This window comes from Bufo gargarizans, chromosome 4, assembly GCF_014858855.1.
Source record: "Bufo gargarizans isolate SCDJY-AF-19 chromosome 4, ASM1485885v1, whole genome shotgun sequence".
Classification (NCBI taxonomy): Eukaryota; Metazoa; Chordata; class Amphibia; order Anura; family Bufonidae; genus Bufo; species Bufo gargarizans.
Window position 1 is genome coordinate 38,300,537 of NC_058083.1, and position 19,640 is coordinate 38,320,176.

Genomic DNA, 19,640 nt, shown 5'->3' on the forward strand with positions numbered 1-19,640 from the left:
TGCTCTGATTAGCGTAGGGAGAGGTTGCGGCTGCGACAGTAGGGCGAGATTAGGCTGATTAACTCCTCCAAAGCACTTGATTAATTGATCGATCTGCAGCTGTGGATCATTGAGCTGCTGATACTCAATTGCTCACTGTTTTTAGGCTGCCCAGACCGTTTGTCAGTCACTTTTTTCTGGGGTGATCGGCGGCCATTTTGTGTCTTGTGCGGTGCTGCGACCAAGTGCATCCAAGCTGCGACCAAGTGCATTTAACCCTCAATGGTGTGGTTGTTTTTTGGCTTAAGCCTACATCAGGGTGAAGCTGTCACACCAAGTGCATTTAACCAGCAATAGTCTGTTTATTTTTTGGCCATATACTACATCAGGGGCAAGCTGCGCCTGTCACCAAGTGCATTTAACCCTCAATGGTGTGGTTGTTTTTTGGCTAAAGCCTACATCAGGGTGAAGCTGTCACACCAAGTCCATTTAACCAGCAATAGTCTGTTTATTTTTTGGCCATATACTACATCAGGGGCAAGCTGCGCCCGTCACCAAGTGCATTTAACCCTCAGTAGTGTGGTTGGTCAAGCTATCACACCAAGTGCATTTAACCAGCAATAGTCTGTTCATTTTTTGGCCATATACTAAATCAGGGGCAAGCTGCGCCCGTCACCAAGTGCATTTAAACAGCAATAGTCTGTTCACTTTTTGGCCATATACTACATCAGGGGCAAGCTGCGCCCGTCACCAAGTGCATTTAACCCTCAGTAGTGTGGTTGGTCAAGCTGTCACACCAAGTGCATTTAACCAGCAATAGTCTGTTCATTTTTTGGCCATATACTACATCAGGGGCAAGCTGCGCCCGTCACCAAGTGCATTTAACCCTCAGTAGTGTGGTTGGTCAAGCTGTCACACCAAGTGCATTTAACCAGCAATAGTCTGTTCATTTTTTGGCCATATACTAAATCAGGGGCAAGCTGCGCCCGTCACCAAGTGCATTTAACCAGCAATAGTGTGGTTATTTTTTGGCCATATCCCAGTCTAATTCTGTCACTAAATCCATACCGGTCACCCAGCGCCTAAATACTAGGCCTCAAATTTATATCCCGCTAAATCTGTCGTTACCGCTGTACTGTTGTGGCTGGGCAAGTTATTTAGTGTCCGTCAAAGCACATTTTTTGTTCAGGGTTGAAATACAATTCCCAATTTAGCAATTTCATAATTTAGTGGTTTCTGCTATATCAGAGCTATTTGAAATCTATCCCTAAAAGGGTATATAATATTCAAGGTGCACATAGGGTCATTCAGAATAACTTCACACACACGCTACTGTGCATTTCCAAGTCTAATTCTGTCAGTAAATCCATACCGGTCACCCAGCGCCTAAATACTAGGCCTCAAATTTATATCCCGCTAAATCTCTCGTTACCGCTGTCCTGTTGTGGCTGGGAAAGTTATTTACTGTCTGTCAAAGCACATTTTTTGTTCTGGGTTGAAATACAATTCCCAATTTAGCAATTTCATAATTTAGTGGTTTCTGCTATATCAGAGCTATTTGAAATCTATCCCTAAAAGGGTATATAATATTCAAGGTGCACATAGGGTCATTCAGAATAACTTCACACACACGCTACTGTGCATTTCCAAGTCTAATTCTGTTAGTAAATCCATACCGGTCACCCAGCGCCTAAATACTAGGCCTCAAATTTATATCCCGCTAAATCTCTCGTTACCGCTGTACTGTTGTGGCTGGGAAAGTTATTTAGTGTCCGTCAAAGCACATTTTTTGTTCTGGGTTGAAATACAATTCTCAATTTAGCAATTTCATAATTTAGTGGTTTCTGCTATATCAGAGCTATTTGAAATCTATCCCTAAAAGGGTATATAATATTCAAGGTGCACATAGGGTCATTCAGAATAACTTCACACACACGCTACTGTGCATTTCCAAGTCTAATTCTGTCACTAAATCCATACCGGTCACCCAGCGCCTAAATACTAGGCCTCAAATTTATATCCCGCTAAATCTCTCGTTACCGCTGTCCTGTTGTGGATGGGAAAGTTATTTAGTGTCCGTCAAAGCACATTTTTTGTTCTGGGTTGAAATACAATTCCCAATTTAGCAATTTCATAATTTAGTGGTTTCTGCTATATCAGAGCTATTTGAAATCTATCCCTAAAAGGGTATATAATATTCAAGGTGCACATAGGGTCATTCAGAATAACTTCACACACACGCTACTGTGCATTTCCAAGTCTAATTCTGTTAGTAAATCCATACCGGTCACCCAGCGCCTAAATACTAGGCCTCAAATTTATATCCCGCTAAATCTCTCGTTACCGCTGTCCTGCTGTGGATGGGAAAGTTATTTAGTGTCCGTCAAAGCACATTTTTTGTTCTGGGTTGAAATACAATTCCCAATTTAGCAATTTCATAATTTAGTGGTTCCTGCTATATCAGAGCTATTTGACATCTATCCCTAAAAGGGTATATAATATTCAAGGTGCACATAGGGTCATTCAGAATAACTTCACACACACGCTACTGTGCATTTCCAAGTCTAATTCTGTCACTAAATCCATACCGGTCACCCAGCGCCTAAATACTAGGCCTCAAATTTATATCCCGCTGAATTTGAATACAATACATTGGGCCAAATAATATTTTTGTTGTTGTGGTGAACCATAACAATGAGGAAAACATCTAGTAAGGGACGCGGACGTGGACATGGTCGTGGTGGTGTTAGTGGACCCTCTGGTGCTGGGAGAGGACGTGGCCGTTCTGCCACATCCACACGTCCTAGTGTACCAACTACCTCAGGTCCCAGTAGCCGCCAGAATTTACAGCGATATATGGTGGGGCCCAATGCCGTTCTAAGGATGGTAAGGCCTGAGCAGGTACAGGCATTAGTCAATTGGGTGGCCGACAGTGGATCCAGCACGTTCACATTATCTCCCACCCAGTCTTCTGCAGAAAGCGCACAGATGGCGCCTGAAAACCAACCCCATCAGTCTGTCACATCACCCCCATGCATACCAGGGAAACTGTCTCAGCCTCAAGTTATGCAGCAGTCTCTTATGCTGTTTGAAGACTCCGCTGGCAGGGTTTCCCAAGGGCATCCACCTAGCCCTTCCCCAGCGGTGGAAGACATAGACTGCACTGATGCACAACCACTTATGTTTCCTGATGATGAGGACATGGGAATACCACCTCAGCATGTCTCTGATGATGACGAAACACAGGTGCCAACTGCTGCGTCTTTCTGCAGTGTGCAGACTGAACAGGAGGTCAGGGATCAAGACTGGGTGGAAGACGATGCAGGGGACGATGAGGTCCTAGACCCCACATGGAATGAAGGTCGTGCCACTGACTTTCACAGTTCGGAGGAAGAGGCAGTGGTGAGACCGAGCCAACAGCGTAGCAAAAGAGGGAGCAGTGGGCAAAAGCAGAACACCCGCCGCCAAGAGACTCCGCCTGCTACTGACCGCCGCCATCTGGGACCGAGCACCCCAAAGGCAGCTTCAAGGAGTTCCCTGGCATGGCACTTCTTCAAACAATGTGCTGACGACAAGACCCGAGTGGTTTGCACGCTGTGCCATCAGAGCCTGAAGCGAGGCATTAACGTTCTGAACCTGAGCACAACCTGCATGACCAGGCACCTGCATGCAAAGCATGAACTGCAGTGGAGTAAACACCTTAAAAACAAGGAAGTCACTCAGGCTCCCCCTGCTACCTCTTCTGCTGCTGCCGCCTCGGCCTCTTCCTCTGCCTCTGGAGGAACGTTGGCACCTGCCGCCCAGCAAACAGGGGATGTACTACCAACACCACCACCACCTCCGTCACCAAGCGTCTCAACCATGTCACACGGCAGCGTTCAGCTCTCCATCTCACAAACATTTGAGAGAAAGCGTAAATTCCCACCTAGCCACCCTCGATCCCTGGCCCTGAATGCCAGCATTTCTAAACTACTGGCCTATGAAATGCTGTCATTTAGGCTGGTGGACACAGACAGCTTCAAACAGCTCATGTCGCTTGCTGTCCCACAGTATGTTGTTCCCAGCCGCCACTACTTCTCCAAGAGAGCCGTGCCTTCCCTGCACAACCAAGTATCCGATAAAATCAAGTGTGCACTGCGCAACGCCATCTGTAGCAAGGTCCACCTAACCACAGATACGTGGACCAGTAAGCACGGCCAGGGACGCTATATCTCCCTAACTGCACACTGGGTAAATGTAGTGGCCACTGGGCCCCAGGCGGAGAGCTGTTTAGCGCACGTCCTTCCGCCGCCAAGGATCGCAGGGCAACATTCTTTGCCTCCTGTTGCCACCTCCACCTTCTCGGCTTCCTCCTCCTCTTCTTCCACCTGCTCATCCAGTCAGCCACACACCTTCACCACCAACTTCAGCACAGCCCGGGGTAAACGTCAGCAGGCCATTCTGAAACTCATATGTTTGGGGGACAGGCCCCACACTGCACAGGAGTTGTGGCGGGGTATAGAACAACAGACCGACGAGTGGTTGCTGCCGGTGAGCCTCAAGCCCGGCCTGGTGGTGTGTGATAATGGGCGAAATCTCGTTGCAGCTCTGGGACTAGCCAATTTGACGCACATCCCTTGCTTGGCGCATGTGCTGAATTTGGTGGTGCAGAAGTTCATTCACAACTACCCCGACATGTCAGAGCTGCTGCATAAAGTGCGGGCCGTCTGTTCGCGCTTCCGGCGTTCACATCCTGCTGCTGCTCGCCTGTCTGCGCTACAGCGTAACTTCGGCCTTCCCGCTCACCGCCTCATATGCGACGTGCCCACCAGGTGGAACTCCACCTTGCACATGCTGGACAGACTGTGCGAGCAGCAGCAGGCCATAGTGGAGTTTCAGCTGCAGCACGCACGGGTCAGTCGCACTACAGAACAGCACCACTTCACCACCAATGACTGGGCCTCCATGCGAGACCTGTGTGCCCTGTTGCGCTGTTTCGAGTACTCCACCAACATGGCCAGTGGCGATGACGCCGTTATCAGCATTACAATACCACTTCTATGTCTCCTTGAGAAAACACTTAGGGCGATGATGCAAGAGGAGGTGGCCCAGGAGGAGGAGGAGGAGGAGGAGGAGGAAGAGGGGTCATTTTTAGCACTTTCAGGCCAGTCTCTTCGAAGTGACTCAGAGGGAGGTTTTTGGCAACAGCAGAGGCCAGGTACAAATGTGGCCAGACAGGGCCCACTACTGGAGGACGAGGAGGACGAGGATGAGGAGGAGGTGGAGGAGGATGAGGATGAAGCATGGTCACAGCGGGGTGGCACCCAACGCAGCTCGGGTCCATCACTGGTGCGTGGCTGGGGGGAAAGGCAGGACGATGACGATACGCCTCCCACAGAGGACAGCTTGTCCTTACCCCTGGGCAGCCTGGCACACATGAGCGACTACATGCTGCAGTGCCTGCGCAACGACAGCAGAGTTGCCCACATTTTAACCTGTGCGGACTACTGGGTTGCCACCCTGCTGGATCCACGCTACAAAGACAATGTGCCCACCTTACTTCCTGCACTGGAGCGTGATAGGAAGATGCGCGAGTACAAGCGCACATTGGTAGACGCGCTACTGAGAGCATTCCCAAATGTCACAGGGGAACAAGTGGAAGCCCAAGGCCAAGGCAGAGGAGGAGCAAGAGGTCGCCAAGGCAGCTGTGTCAATGCCAGCTCCTTTGAGGGCAGGGTTAGCATGGCAGAGATGTGGAAAACTTTTGTCAACACGCCACAGCTAACTGCACCACCACCTGATACGCAACGTGTTAGCAGGAGGCAACATTTCACTAACATGGTGGAACAGTACGTGTGCACACCCCTCCACGTACTGACTGATGGTTCGGCCCCATTCAACTTCTGGGTCTCTAAATTGTCCACGTGGCCAGAGCTAGCCTTTTATGCCTTGGAGGTGCTGGCCTGCCCGGCGGCCAGCGTTTTGTCTGAACGTGTATTCAGCACGGCAGGGGGCGTCATTACAGACAAACGCAGCCGCCTGTCTACAGCCAATGTGGACAAGCTGACGTTCATAAAAATGAACCAGGCATGGATCCCACAGGACCTGTCCGTCCCTTGTCCAGATTAAACATTAACTACCTCCCCTTAACCATATATTATTGGACTCCAGGGCACTTCCTCATTCAATCCTATTTTTTTTTTCATTTTACCATTATATTGCGAGGCTACCCAAAGTTGAATGAACCTCTCCTCTGTCTGGGTGCCGGGGCCTAAATATATGCCAATGGACTGTTCCAATGTTGGGTGACGTGAAGCATGATTCTCTGCTATGACATGCAGACTGATTCTCTGCTGACATGAAGACAGATTCTCTGTTACGGGACCTCTCTCCTCTGCCTGGGTGCTGGGCCTAAATATCTGACAATGGACTGTTGCAGTGGTGGCTGACGTGAAGCCTAATTTTCTGCTATGACATGCAGACTGATTCTCTGCTGACATGAAGCCAGATCCTCTGTTACGGGACCTCTCTCCTCTGCCTGTGTGCTGGGCCTAAATATATGCCAATGGACTGTTGCAGTGGTGGCTGACGTGAAGCCTCATTCTCTGCTATGACATGCAGACTAATTCTCTGCTGACGTGAAGCCAGATTGTCTGTTACGGAACCTCTCTCCTCTGCCTGGGTGCTGGGCCTAAATTTATGAAAATGGACTGTTGCAGTGGTGGCTGACGTGAAGCCTGATTCTCTGCTATGACATGCAGACTAATTCTCTGCTGACATGAAGACAGATTCTCTGTTACGGGACCTCTCTCCTCTGCCTGGGTGCTGGGCCTAAATATCTGACAATGGACTGTTGCAGTGGTGGCTGACGTGAAGCCTGATTTTCTGCTATGACTTGCAGACTGATTCTCTGCTGACATGAAGCCAGATCCTCTGTTACGGGACCTCTCTCCTCTGCCTGTGTGCTGGGCCTAAATATATGCCAATGGACTGTTGCAGTGGTGGCTGACGTGAAGCCTCATTCTCTGCTATGACATGCAGACTAATTCTCTGCTGACATGAAGCCAGATTGTCTGTTACGGGACCTCTCTCCTCTGCCTGTGTGTGTGCTGGGCCTAAATATATGCCAATGGACTGTTGCAGTGGTGGCTGACGTGAAGCCTCATTCTCTGCTATGACATGCAGACTAATTCTCTGCTGACATGAAGCCAGATCCTCTGTTACGGGACCTCTCTCCTCTGCCTGTGTGCTGGGCCTAAATATATGCCAATGGACTGTTGCACTGGTGGCTGACGTGAAGCCTGATTCTCTGCTATGATATGAAGACTGATTCTCTGCTGACATGAAGCCAGATTCTCTGTTACAGGACCTCTCTCCTCTGCCTGGGTGCCGGGGCCTAAATATCTGAGAATGGACTGTTCCAGTGGTGGGTGACGGGAAGCCAGATTCTCTGCTATGGGACCTCTCTCCAATTGATTTTGGTTAATTTTTATTTATTTAATTTTTATTTTAATTCATTTCCCTATCCACATTTGTTTGCAGGGGATTTACCTACATGTTGCTGCCTTTTGCAGCCCTCTAGCCCTTTCCTGGGCTGTTTTACAGCCGTTTTAGTGCCGAAAAGTTTGGGTCCCCATTGACTTCAATGGGGTTCGGGTTCGGGACGAAGTTCGGATCGGGTTCGGATCCCGAACATTTCCGGGAAGTTCGGCCGAACTTCTCGAACCCGAACATCCAGGTGTTCGCTCAACTCTAGTTATAAAGCCATTTTCAAACAATTTGAAGTCCATCATTGTACAGTCAGAAAGATTATTCACAAGTGGAAAACATTCAAGACATGTATTCAAGATGTATTCTGTATTTAAGCTTCCGTCCACATGCAGTATTTGTTCAAAGCCTATAGAACCCCAAAGCCTAATGGAACCTCAAAATACACAAGTAAAGTCAATTTATGGAGTCTGTAGTTGAGCTTTTGGATCCATCATATGTCACAGCTTCTGCTATACATATAGGTCATGATATCCTAAGTTTGGTTTCATGTTGCATGTTATTGCAGAAGCCAACCATTTTCCCCTGTGGTTCTAATAATAAAGCAAACTTAGTGCTCTGTAAAGTTCCCTAAAAATCTAAATTTGGTTCAAAAGAAATGCAAGTGACAAAGTTGTTGTGGCGACAATATGGAGGCTAAAATGTGGCTGTTTAAAGTATACATCAATCTCATGGATGTTGGCATGTAGGTGATATCTTTAGACCCTTTGGGTATTATGATTGTTTCCAAATGAGTTCTATAAAAGTAGAAAATGGGTCCCTTTTGCATTGCAACAGTGCCAATCTTGTCCATAGGCTGTGACTTGCATTGTAAATCATCTCAATCAAGACCCTTTTTCTAACTAAATAAAACTCCTTCAACTTGGGTCTTTGAACACCAGCATAATTGTGGACCATGATGGATTAGCCATATCAATTAAACCATCTACCTCATATTGTGTAGGAATTGCGTTATGGATTCCGTTACCAGGGACCATAACACAATTCTATGACGGAATGCATAATGGAAAGCCTTTGGAGGCATTCTGTTATTCATTCCGTTATAATAGAAGTCTATGAGCTGCAAAACGTTTCTGTTCCGTTTCCGTTATGCATTCCGTCATAGAATTGCGTTATGGTCCATGGTAACAGAATTCATAACGCAATTCACCTTTTACCACCAAACGAAGTGTGAACGAATTTCAAAATATTCAATTTGCTCATCTTTAATTGTGACGTAACCCCTTCCTGCAATGATTGCGGCAGGAAGGGGTTAATTCCCTTTTTGTTTTCTTTCATAAAAAATAAAATAAAAATAAAGAATAGAAAATGATATAGTTATTTGTTTAGCAATAGTATAGCAGGCATTTTGTACATAAAATATACATACATACAGTCATTTTTATACACATATATACATCTTTTTTTTATTATTGGCATATAGCAGTCTTTTGTGTGTATGTCTTTAATTTTTTTTCATTAAAAAAGAAAATAAATAATTTTTGTAAAAATATAGCAGTCTTTTGTATGTGACTTTAGGACATGCCTTTAGGTATTTTATTTAATAAATTGTCACTTTTAATTTTTTTTTTATCCATATACTGTATTTTAAAACCTATGAGATGCCTTTTTTTCCTTCCAAAAGTGTGTGTGTGTGGGAGGGGGGATGTTAGTGTGTTTTATAGGGTCCCGTTATGAAACCGCTCATTAGTAAAGCAAGACCGAGGAGCAGTGAACACAATGCTCCATGTGCTGGCAGTACTCACCACTCCCTGATCTTCTTCTGCCTGTGCCGCATGCTGTGCTGTGACCTGCACACAGTATGAGGACATAGGCATGCCCAAAAAACATAATCAATTTGCTGTAAATCCGGGAGCGGCTTTGCTGTTTCTAGCTGTGCATCACATTAATGCCCCACCACCTCATGTGTCCTGTAATGGTTGATCAGTATGTATTTGAAATATAATTTCACTGGTACATGATTATTTTTTTTTTTATTCCTACAGGGCACTGTTGTTTTTCCATTGCTGCACACTGTACTGAAAGATAAATTTTACTTTAAGAAACCTGATGAGTTTTATCCAGAACACTTTCTTGACTCCAGTGGAAATTTCCAGAAGAACGAGGCCTTCATACCCTTCTCATTAGGTAATGGCATTTTGGGTTCTTATATCTAGATAGTTTTTTTTTATTTTTTTATTTCAATTTAAGATATTTTTATATGCCTTATAGCAGCGGCAATAAAAAAAAGATAAAAAAAAATACATGTTTGTAATAAAAGCATGATTTAAATATCAGATTCTGATGTTAAATTCCTTTTAAAGAACAAGTCAGAATCTAGAGACATGAAAACTTTGCAATCCGTAAAATACAATATTTAAACAGTTGGTATTCCTCACCAAAACCTTTGTCAAATACATTCAGTGCCCAATTGATATAAATGTGAATCTGTGCATCGTTTATATGACAGATTTGTTCCACTACACATCTGAAAAAAATCAATAAATAAGGGACATATTATTTCTTGAAAGAACAATCACTGAAAATAATGCATTAACTCAATAGATGCCAATATTATTTATAGACCAAGGCCTCGTTCTCATTTCCTTTTTTAACAGATTTGTGCTGTCTGCATTTTCCACGAACAGCACACATACCCATTGATTTAAATGTGTCTGCTAACACATCATTATTTTTCGGTCAGTAAAAAAAACATGGAGACTTACATTACCGTGATGTGGACCAAACGCCTTTTGAAGTCTATGGGTCTGTGAAAATCACAGAGGCAACAAAGATCGCATCTGTGATGCGTCCATTTTTCACAGAAAACAGATAGGATATGCTCTTGAAATACATTTTCAACTGAACCATGACCATGGATTACGAATGACATACGGAGGGTAAAAATGGACACACAGACCATCGATGGATCGTTCACAGACATCTTCAAGGATTAAAAGATGCTTTTTTCACTTACATAATACTGACACAGAAATGTGAACAAGGCTTAAGCCCTCACTCAGATATCATGGCTAATATATTTTGATAAAAACACATCTGTGCCTGCCTACCAGTGACGAGGTGATCTCAGTCAGGCAAGAACCTAATCTAATGCCTATCTTTATGCCAATGGGCATCTACATTCAAGACAGCAGGCCCTGCACATATAATGTGCTGCTACTTAATCTGTGGGTAGCCAAGCATTCAATGAGAGGAAGCATGCACAGCTATATGTACCACCTAATAAAATTCACCATAGTCAGGGCAAAAGTGAAAACAAAAAATGCTACTACGAAAATGGGATAATAGGAATGCATTCAGGCTTGAAGTTGCCACTCTTTCAACTATATACTACAGACAAAATAAAAGCACTGAAAAATATTAAACATCCTGCATGATGTGATAAATAATTATGTGGATGTACATGGCTACATTTGAAAAAGAAAAATCACTGAAAATATTCCACTCACACAATAGATGCAAACATTATATATGAACAAAACATTCATTCTGATATGATAAAATCTGAGATTCTCAGCTATTATTTGATCAAAACACATGTATGCCTGCCTACCAGTGACAAGGTGGTCTGAGTCAGGCAGGACCTATTCTAAAACCTATCTCTGACTAAGATCACCTTGCTGCTGGTGGGCAGTTGTGTTATGATCAAAATATATTGGCTTAGAGTCTCAGATTTTATCATATAAGATTGAGTTTAGTCCAAATGATGTTTACATCTATTGTATTAGAGCATTATTTTCAGTGATTTTTCTTTTATAAATGTAGCCATGTACATACACATATTTGATTATCACATTGTGCAGGTTGTTTTTTTAATCTTTTTCAGTGATTTTTGTTCATATTATTTCTTGAAAGAAAATCCAGATGAGATTTACCTGCGGCTATACAGTATGTGGTTCTCTGGTGAGCCAAACTGTAAATCTGTGTCAGAAATCAGCCTCAGATTTATGCAACTGGTTTCAGCGCAAATACACACTGGATTTTCCAAACAATTGGGAATATTCGCTCTCTAGTGCCCCCTATAGGTAACTACCATGAAAGCCAATGTTCAAACCTTTACAGAACCTAGAAACATGACCAGGAATATCGAGATCATTGCTAGAGATGATCAAAATGTAAAAATATTAGATTCGGCCGGTTCACCAAATTTTTTTAAAAAATTTGGTTTGATCTGAATTTGTTTGCGGCGAATCGCATAAAAAATGGCAACCTAAGTTGCATCAAAGCTATGGGTATATAAAAAGTTTTACCCCCATTTGCGGTGGAGACTGGGATCGAATCTTGTTGCAACGTGAAGCCCACTGGACTTTAACGCTACGTACACCCTTACCCATGGGCCTGAATGAGCAGCTTAATTTTATCTGGGTTATAGAGCAAAAGAGGTTTGCTCCAAGTGATATCTCGAGTATGATAGATATATTGAGACAAGAACTCCTCTTCAAAAAAGGGATAAATTCTTAAGTGGGGTCAATAAAGTGCTGACTAGGTAAAAAATGGGGGGGGGGGGGTAGACGGATGGGAAAGAAGCTTTCCCTAGATGACCCTCAAGATCTAAAATCCTATACACAGGGATGTCCCCTGATGGTGGAGACACCCTGCCCCCGTACCTAAGTCTCTTTATTGCCCTAAAAAAGCCCTACTAAAGAAACTGGATTGGAAATAAATAAATCCAGGGAAAACAAAAAACACACATACAGATGGAATTATGTATAAACAATAAGACAGCCCCTCATCAATTTTTGCTTCATAATAATTGTCATGTATTATATATTTAGGCCACTATATCCAGGTCACCTTTACAATACAAACGCCGTAAATTCCATTTTCTATATAGCGCGGCTCTGTATCGGGAGCCGCGCATTTGACAGGAGCCGGGGATGTGTCCCGGTTGCCCAGTAACCATGTCAGCAGGATCTTGCATGCTTTGGCAAGATCTGACGCAGTGATGTAATCTTACCTCACCTGCGTCCCTCTGGTGACTCCACTTCCTAGTTACTGTGGTGCTTTCTATCGTGCATGTGCCGCCGTGGCATGCAGTGCTCCACACAGGAAGTGTGCCATCAGCCAAGCCTCGCTCTGGGGCTGTATTTCATTCAAATATCGGCGGGTTTAACAGCCACCCTAAGGCTACATCGAGCCTGCGGATGACTGCAATTCCCTGTTAGGAGGAAGAGGGCATTCATCTGCTGTCCCCTCCTCCCCCTCCTCTTAGATTTGCCAACCCGATCCACATCAGGACTCGGGGCTCATCATTGATTTAATCATTTAAAAGGTGCACAGTTAGTATCTTATTGTTTGCACCTCGGCTAACCAATTCTCTTTTTGGTGATTTGCCTAGCATCCCTATGTTTCCCTAATGAGCTTTGTACTCATCTCAAAGCAAAGCATGCATGTAGGGATCCAGTAGGAGAGAGCTAACCAGGGTCAATCAATTCTAGGGTTAGGTTCCGGACCGGGTCGCCCTTGTCAGGGCGGGTGCTCCGTGGTTAGGCTATCAGGGCCAGTATAGCACCCCCTGTAGCACATTATTAGGGAGATCTAGTCTGGACCCCTATCCTTTTTCAGAAATTCCACTTTCACAAGGATTATTCGCAGCAAGTCTCCAAAAAAAAACTGCTGCACACAGGAATCAATCTACGGAGCGGTAGGACAAACGGTTTTCCATCCAAAGTGCCGCAGTGCACTTCTATTTCTACTCCACAAAGTGATTTTGTCTTCCAGGATTTGATTATATAGTGGAGACTTATTTCCACAGAAGCTCCATATATTGTACTTTGTTTGAGTATACAGTATGCATTATCAGTAACTATTTTAGGGCCAATTATTTTATTAGAAGGCAACTATTAAAAGCTAAGTTTTATTATTAAGTAACTACAGATCACATTTTTCAGTCTATTATATTAGAGCATTATTTTCAGTGATTTTTCTTTTATAAATGTAGCCATGTACATCCGCATATTTATTTATTAAATTGTGCATGTTTTCATCGCAAATACACACTGGATTTTCCCAACAATTGGGAAAATTCGCTCTCTAGTGCCCCCTATAGGAAGCTACCATGAAAGCCAATGTTCAAACCTTTACAGAACCTAGAAACATGACCAGAAATATCAGGATCAATGCTAGAGATGGGCTAAATTTTCAAAAATTCCATACGGCCGGTTCACCAAATTCTCCCAAAATTTTGGTTTGATACGAATTTATTCACGGCAAATCGCATGGTAGTGAAATAATACTGTGAGTCGGTATGACATGCAGATGACAGGCGTCGCTCTTAGAATCATTACACACTTCATTTATTTGGGCAGTCATTGGGCCAAAACTGACCAAATAACTCAAATATACAGGTCGATGTTAGCACCAAGAATAAGCACACTTTTTTTTTCACCGTTGTCAGCTGATTCCACATAGATGTCTACAGAACCTGTTCTATTAAACGCATATACAAGTAGAGCCCCCCCGACAGAGTGGAGAGGGTGTCAGCAGTAAGTTTGTGTTGATGTCACTAATTATTTTGCCCTTCCTCTGATCCGTCAAAACAATAACCCACAGAAAAAGGATCCTGTCTGTGGAGCATCCGCGTTCACTCGGTCAGTATTTGGTCAGTAATCCATCAGTAAGCCATTTCTGGGCAGGTAGGCTCCTGCGAAGTGGGTGGTCTACCCCGGGAATGTTTGGCTCCCGACCTCCCACTGTTGCCACCCTGCTGACTCCTGGACATGCTAGCAACTTGCTGGCTTCGCTGCTGCCTCACGGGCAAGCTGCCACCCCCTTCTCCCGATGATGATGAAGCCCCTAATTCACCCAGCTCCCAAGTGCGATCAGCTTCATTATAATCATTGAGTACTGTCTGCACGTCACTGATGTCCTCCTCAACGCTCTGGGTCAGGAGCCTCACTGCTCACAACGCCAGCTCCCACACCATTCTCCTCATCACTACTTGCCCACCTAGCAGAGGAAGCGGTGGATGTCTCCTCCACATCTTGGCTGGCCAGTAGCTGCTGACTGTCCTCTAGTAGCTCGTCTTCAGAGAACAGTGGGGCTGAGCCCACAGCATACAATGCTTCTGTAGGTAATAGAACAGCAAAGGACAGAGGCAGGTTGAGGACAGATGAGGGCACAGGACCTGCTCCTGGGCCATGTCAACTAAGGGTTGTGTCTGACAAACCCACCGAATCTTGGCTGGGGGTCTCTGATGTCACTTGGGACGAAGTGGATGACTGAGTCAACCATTCGAGAACCGCTGGGTTGCTGGTCAAGACACGACTGCTAGATGACAGAGAACTCAGGCCTCTCGCTGCGACTTTTGCTGCCACACCCTCTTACTCTGCTGAGACCTGTGCCTGCGCCAAAAACATTTAGGACTCTGCCACTCCCCTGTGCAGGGCCTGTCACTTCTCTGTCTAACATACCGTTAGATCAAATAAATAAATATAAAGAAAATTAATACGCCCCAAAAAAGTCTGTAATTTTCTCACTTCACCACACAACAGGAAATAATTTTTTTTGTGCCACTAATACATGTAAAAAAGGGCTTTAGAGCATATAACTGCACCACTGAACGGCAAATAGGCCCTTATTTGTTTCCACTTATACACAACACAAAAGGCTTTAGAACATGTAACTGCACCACTGAATGGCAAATACTCCAATACTGTATATTTTTCTTTTCCACTAATGCACAACAAAAAGGGCTTTAGAACATATAACTGCATTGCTGAACGGCAAATAGGCCCTTATTTTTTTCCACTTATACATGATACAAAAGGCTATAGAATATATAACTGCACCCCTGAACGGCAAATATATGTTTCTTTTTTCCACTTATACAGTACACTCCACGAAAGGCTTTAGATTTACAGGGATGTCAAACTCGTGGCCCTCCAGCTGTTGCAAAACTACAACTCCCATCATGCCTGGGCATACTACAGCTATCAGGGAATGATGGGAGTTGTAGTTTTGCAACATCTGGAGGGCCATGAGTTTGACATCCATGCTTTAGAACATATAACTGCAGCGATGAATGGCAAATATATTTTTCTTTTGCCACTAATACAAGACAAAAAGGGCTTTAGAACATATAACTGCACCGCTGAACGGCAAATATATAAAAAAAATGGTGCTACTAATACAAGAAAAAAGGGCTGTAATTTTCACACTTCACCACACAATGGCTAAGAAGCCCTTTTTTCCCAAAAAATGCTTTAGAACATATAACTGCACCGCACAAGGGCAAATAAGACATATAAATATTTATTTGTAATAAATCCCTGTTAGGGTACTTTAGGGTACTTGTGGCAGAGGATTCTGTCAAAATGTATGCAAACTGATGGCATTTGTCAGATGGATCAGGATCATGATCTGTATGACAAATGCATTGAAATGCCGGATCCATCTCTCCGGTGTCATCTAGAAAAATGGATGCGAATCCGTTTTGCCGGAACACTCGGGGACGGATCCGGCATTAATGAATTTCAATAGGAAAAAAATGCCGGATCCAGCATTCCGTCAAGTGTTCCAGAATTTTGGACAAAAATAAAACTGCAGCATGCTGCGGTATTATCTCCGTCCTGAAAAGTCAAAAATACTGAACTGCTGATGCATTCCTGAACTGAATGTTCTCCATTCAGAATGCATTAGGATAAAACGGATTAGTTATTTTCCGGTATTGAGCCCTTAGGACTGAACTCAATGCCGAAAAAGAATAATGCTAGTGTGAAAGTACCCTTAATGGCTGCATCAAACAGCACTTGCACCTCAATAACAGGAACGGTTTGCTAGAATTACAGAGCTGTATAATGGCTATTTAGATCCCTGGTCAGTGCAGCAAGGTGTAATAGGATTGTTCCCATTTCCCAGGCTGTAACCTCCCCGACTGAACCCTGTTCAACATAAATGCTGTGGAATGATTCCTCCCTATCCTTTTCCTACAGCTTGAATAATCTTTCCCTGAACTTGTAAATCATTTTTTTAGCACAATGAAGTCTTTCCTGCTGACGTCTCTCCCTGCACTAAGTACATCGGAAAATGGCAGAATCCAAGATGGCTGAGGCTATTTATAGGACCATGACATCACAGGGCTGGCTGCTGATTGGCTGCATGCATGGCATTATGAATGATCCTGCGTTTCCAGAGTTCCTTGTTCCATGTTCTCATACATGCAGCAGCCATTTTAGGAAAAAATTTGATTCGTTACCATGAAGCATGAGGAAATTTGGATTCTGTGCTAATCAAATTTTTCCAGAAATTCGGATCGAATTCTTTGGGGCGTCTTGTCGCGCGTTCCCGTACATAGACTTCCGGGAACGCGCGACAATGGGAGTTCGCTTGTCTCTGTATGCGCGATTGCAAACGCCGGTACAATCGCGCATACAGAACGCGACATCCCGAACGCTCAGGTCTGAACCCAGCGTTAGTCATAAACTATGTAATTGTCTGTTAACATTTTTCATTCTTTGAATTGTAGGAAAAAGAAGTTGTGCTGGGGAAACCTTGGCTAAAATGGAACTGTTCCTGTTCTTCACATCATTATTACAAAACTTCACATTCCAGGCACCTCCTGGGGCGAAATTGGATCTTACACCTGGACCAGGGTCTACAAATGCTCCCATGCCTTATGAAATCTGTGCCATGCCTCGCAGATAGATTGTGCTTCTCCTTAAAGATTGACTGGGCTTATTTTCAGCCTTTCTTAAGTTTCAAAGACCTGCATTATCTACAGTAGCTCAAAACCTGAGCAAAAAATTCCTAACACCACACTAACCCGTATAGATGACCTGTCCATAGGATAAGCCCTCATTGTGTGTAAGGGTTGTGGGTCTGAAACCTGGGATTTCCACAATTAAGCAGCCAGAGAGCATGATGGCCCCTCAATGTTACTCTTATCATAGCTGCACATCCGTACCTGTGGCTGAGCTGAGATACCAGCAGGGGTCACTCATGTCATTACTGTTCTGTGCTTGGATAGCATTGTAGGTGCTGTCTTGTCCTATTGTGTAACCTTTATCCTTTAATATTTTCAGTTCAGATTTTCACAAGAGGTGAGAAATTTATTTTAGCTTTAAATAATGTGATAGGGCCAGGGGCTATCCATAGTACTTAGTATATTGGGCAGACTAGATGGGCCAAATGGTTCTTATCTGCCGACACATTCTATGTTTCTATGTTTCTATCTATATATGATAGTAAGGGGCTATACAAGACTTTTATACTGATGGTCTGTCGTTGTCGTTAAGAAATATCTTCAGCTTAAGGGCTCATGCACACGACGGCGTGCTGGCCGAGCCCATGCTGGAGACAGCAAACTGCTGTCCGCAATGCACGGGCATCGACCGTGGGGCAGCCGCATGCGGACTGTGGACCCATTCACTTGAATGGGGTCCGCGATCCGCATTCGACGATCCGCACCGCAAAAAGGGAGTGCATGCACTACTTTTTTTTGCAGTGCGGAGGCACGTACAGTAAAACCCACGGAAGCACTCTGTAGTGCTTCCGCTGGCTTCAAATCCGTGCCTCCGTTCCGCATCTCCCGAATTGCGGACTCATTCAAGTGAATGGGTCGGTGAGCCGTGATGCAGGATGCCGTATGCTGGCCGCAATGCGACCACGCCCAGGCAACGGCCATGTGCATGAGTCCTAAGGAAGAACAAGGAGTCCTGGAAGTGAACCCCACAAAGTCATGATCTAAACATCATTGAGTCCGTCTGGGACTACATGAAGAGACAGAAGGATTTGAGCAAGCTTTAACATCTATGATTAGTTCTCCAAGATGTTTGGAACAACCTCCATGCCGATTTCTGTTAAAAACTCTATACAAGTGTACCTAGAAGAATTGATGCTGTTTTGAAGACACGCGGTGGTCACACCAAATATTGATTTGATTTATTGCTAATTTCTCTTTTGTTCAATCACTTTGCATCTTGTTAACTGATAAAAATAAAACATTAACGCATATTTCGAAAGGGTTAGGGCAGAGGAAACAGGCAGAGAGGTTGGTACACAGGCAGACAAATGGAACAGTACAACTTAGCAGCAATTAACAGACTAGAAAAATCTATTGTTCGGTTCGTCACAAATCCGTACCAAATCAAAATGACTCCAATTGCCCTGAAATGTGTTAAGCAATACCCCCTTGTGTTCCAGGACTCATATTTTTTTTAGGAAAATATGATATTTCTTTTTGTTAATTTTTATATCAATAATTTTTGCTCTTTTTCTCCTCACTCCCTACCTAAGCTCTTGAACACAATAACAGCAGCAGAAAATAATGTCAGAGTGACACTGACATACATAAAGCTATGAGTAAACACATGTTTGAAGGTCAACCAAACCTACAAATTATAATGGCGTGAATACCCATAACAAAAAACAGCCACAAGGAATACAAATATATATTCTTTATTAAATACTATTAAAATACATAGACATTTAAAATAGAGGAATCCACATTACAGTAGGGAAAAGATATTAACCAGTGAGGGACTACCTCAATGCAGCCAAATAAGGTCGTACTATAATGTATGATACAAATACTGGGCAAGTATAGATTAAGTTAGGGAAAGTAGAATATAATGGCATCCAAGTGGATTGCCGCAAAAGTTAAGTGCATAAAGTGCAATTATACTTTCCCATCAGTACATGTATCGCAGTACGTATCCATAATGAACTATATAACCCAATTAACTATATAAGTCCCCGTACAAAAGGCCACAGAACAGTAGCAAAATACAATAGCATGTTTCAAGTACAAAACTTCTGCATGAGCAGCCCTCACTTAACACGTTTCGCCAAAAGCTTCATAGGGTGTTATAGGTGAATATTAGCATCACAGATCTCGCAAGAGGACGGACGCTCTAAAACACTGCGGACATCACGCGACATCCAAGCAAATAACCCCTTCCTGACACATGACGTAATAGTACGTTATGGTGGTAGATAACTTGCCGCAATTTGACGTACTATTACGTCATGGTGATCAGGCGAGCACCAAAGCCGTGCCAGCCCGATCACTGCAGGGGCCTGGCAGTCACTGATAGCCGGACCCCTGCCGTATCCACCGGCAATGCTGTAAAAGCCCATGCCAATGGATTAACCCCTTCTATGCCAAGGTCAGCACTGACTGCAGCATAGAAGGG

General features: G+C 44.0%; 1 protein-coding gene across 2 annotated transcripts in view; it reads left to right on the top strand.

The window, feature by feature from the left end:
• Window positions 1-17,937, top strand: part of LOC122935965 (cytochrome P450 2K1-like) — a 37,729-nt gene extending 19,792 nt beyond the window's left edge. For both annotated transcript variants that reach the window (XM_044291933.1, XM_044291935.1), the window contains exons 9-10: window positions 9,492-9,633; window positions 16,973-17,937. In XM_044291933.1, the coding sequence (XP_044147868.1) occupies window positions 9,492-9,633; window positions 16,973-17,151 (321 nt within the window). In that variant the 3' untranslated portion in view covers window positions 17,152-17,937. The remainder of the gene's footprint in view (window positions 1-9,491; window positions 9,634-16,972) is intronic.
• The last annotated feature ends 1,703 nt before the right edge of the window (window positions 17,938-19,640 follow it).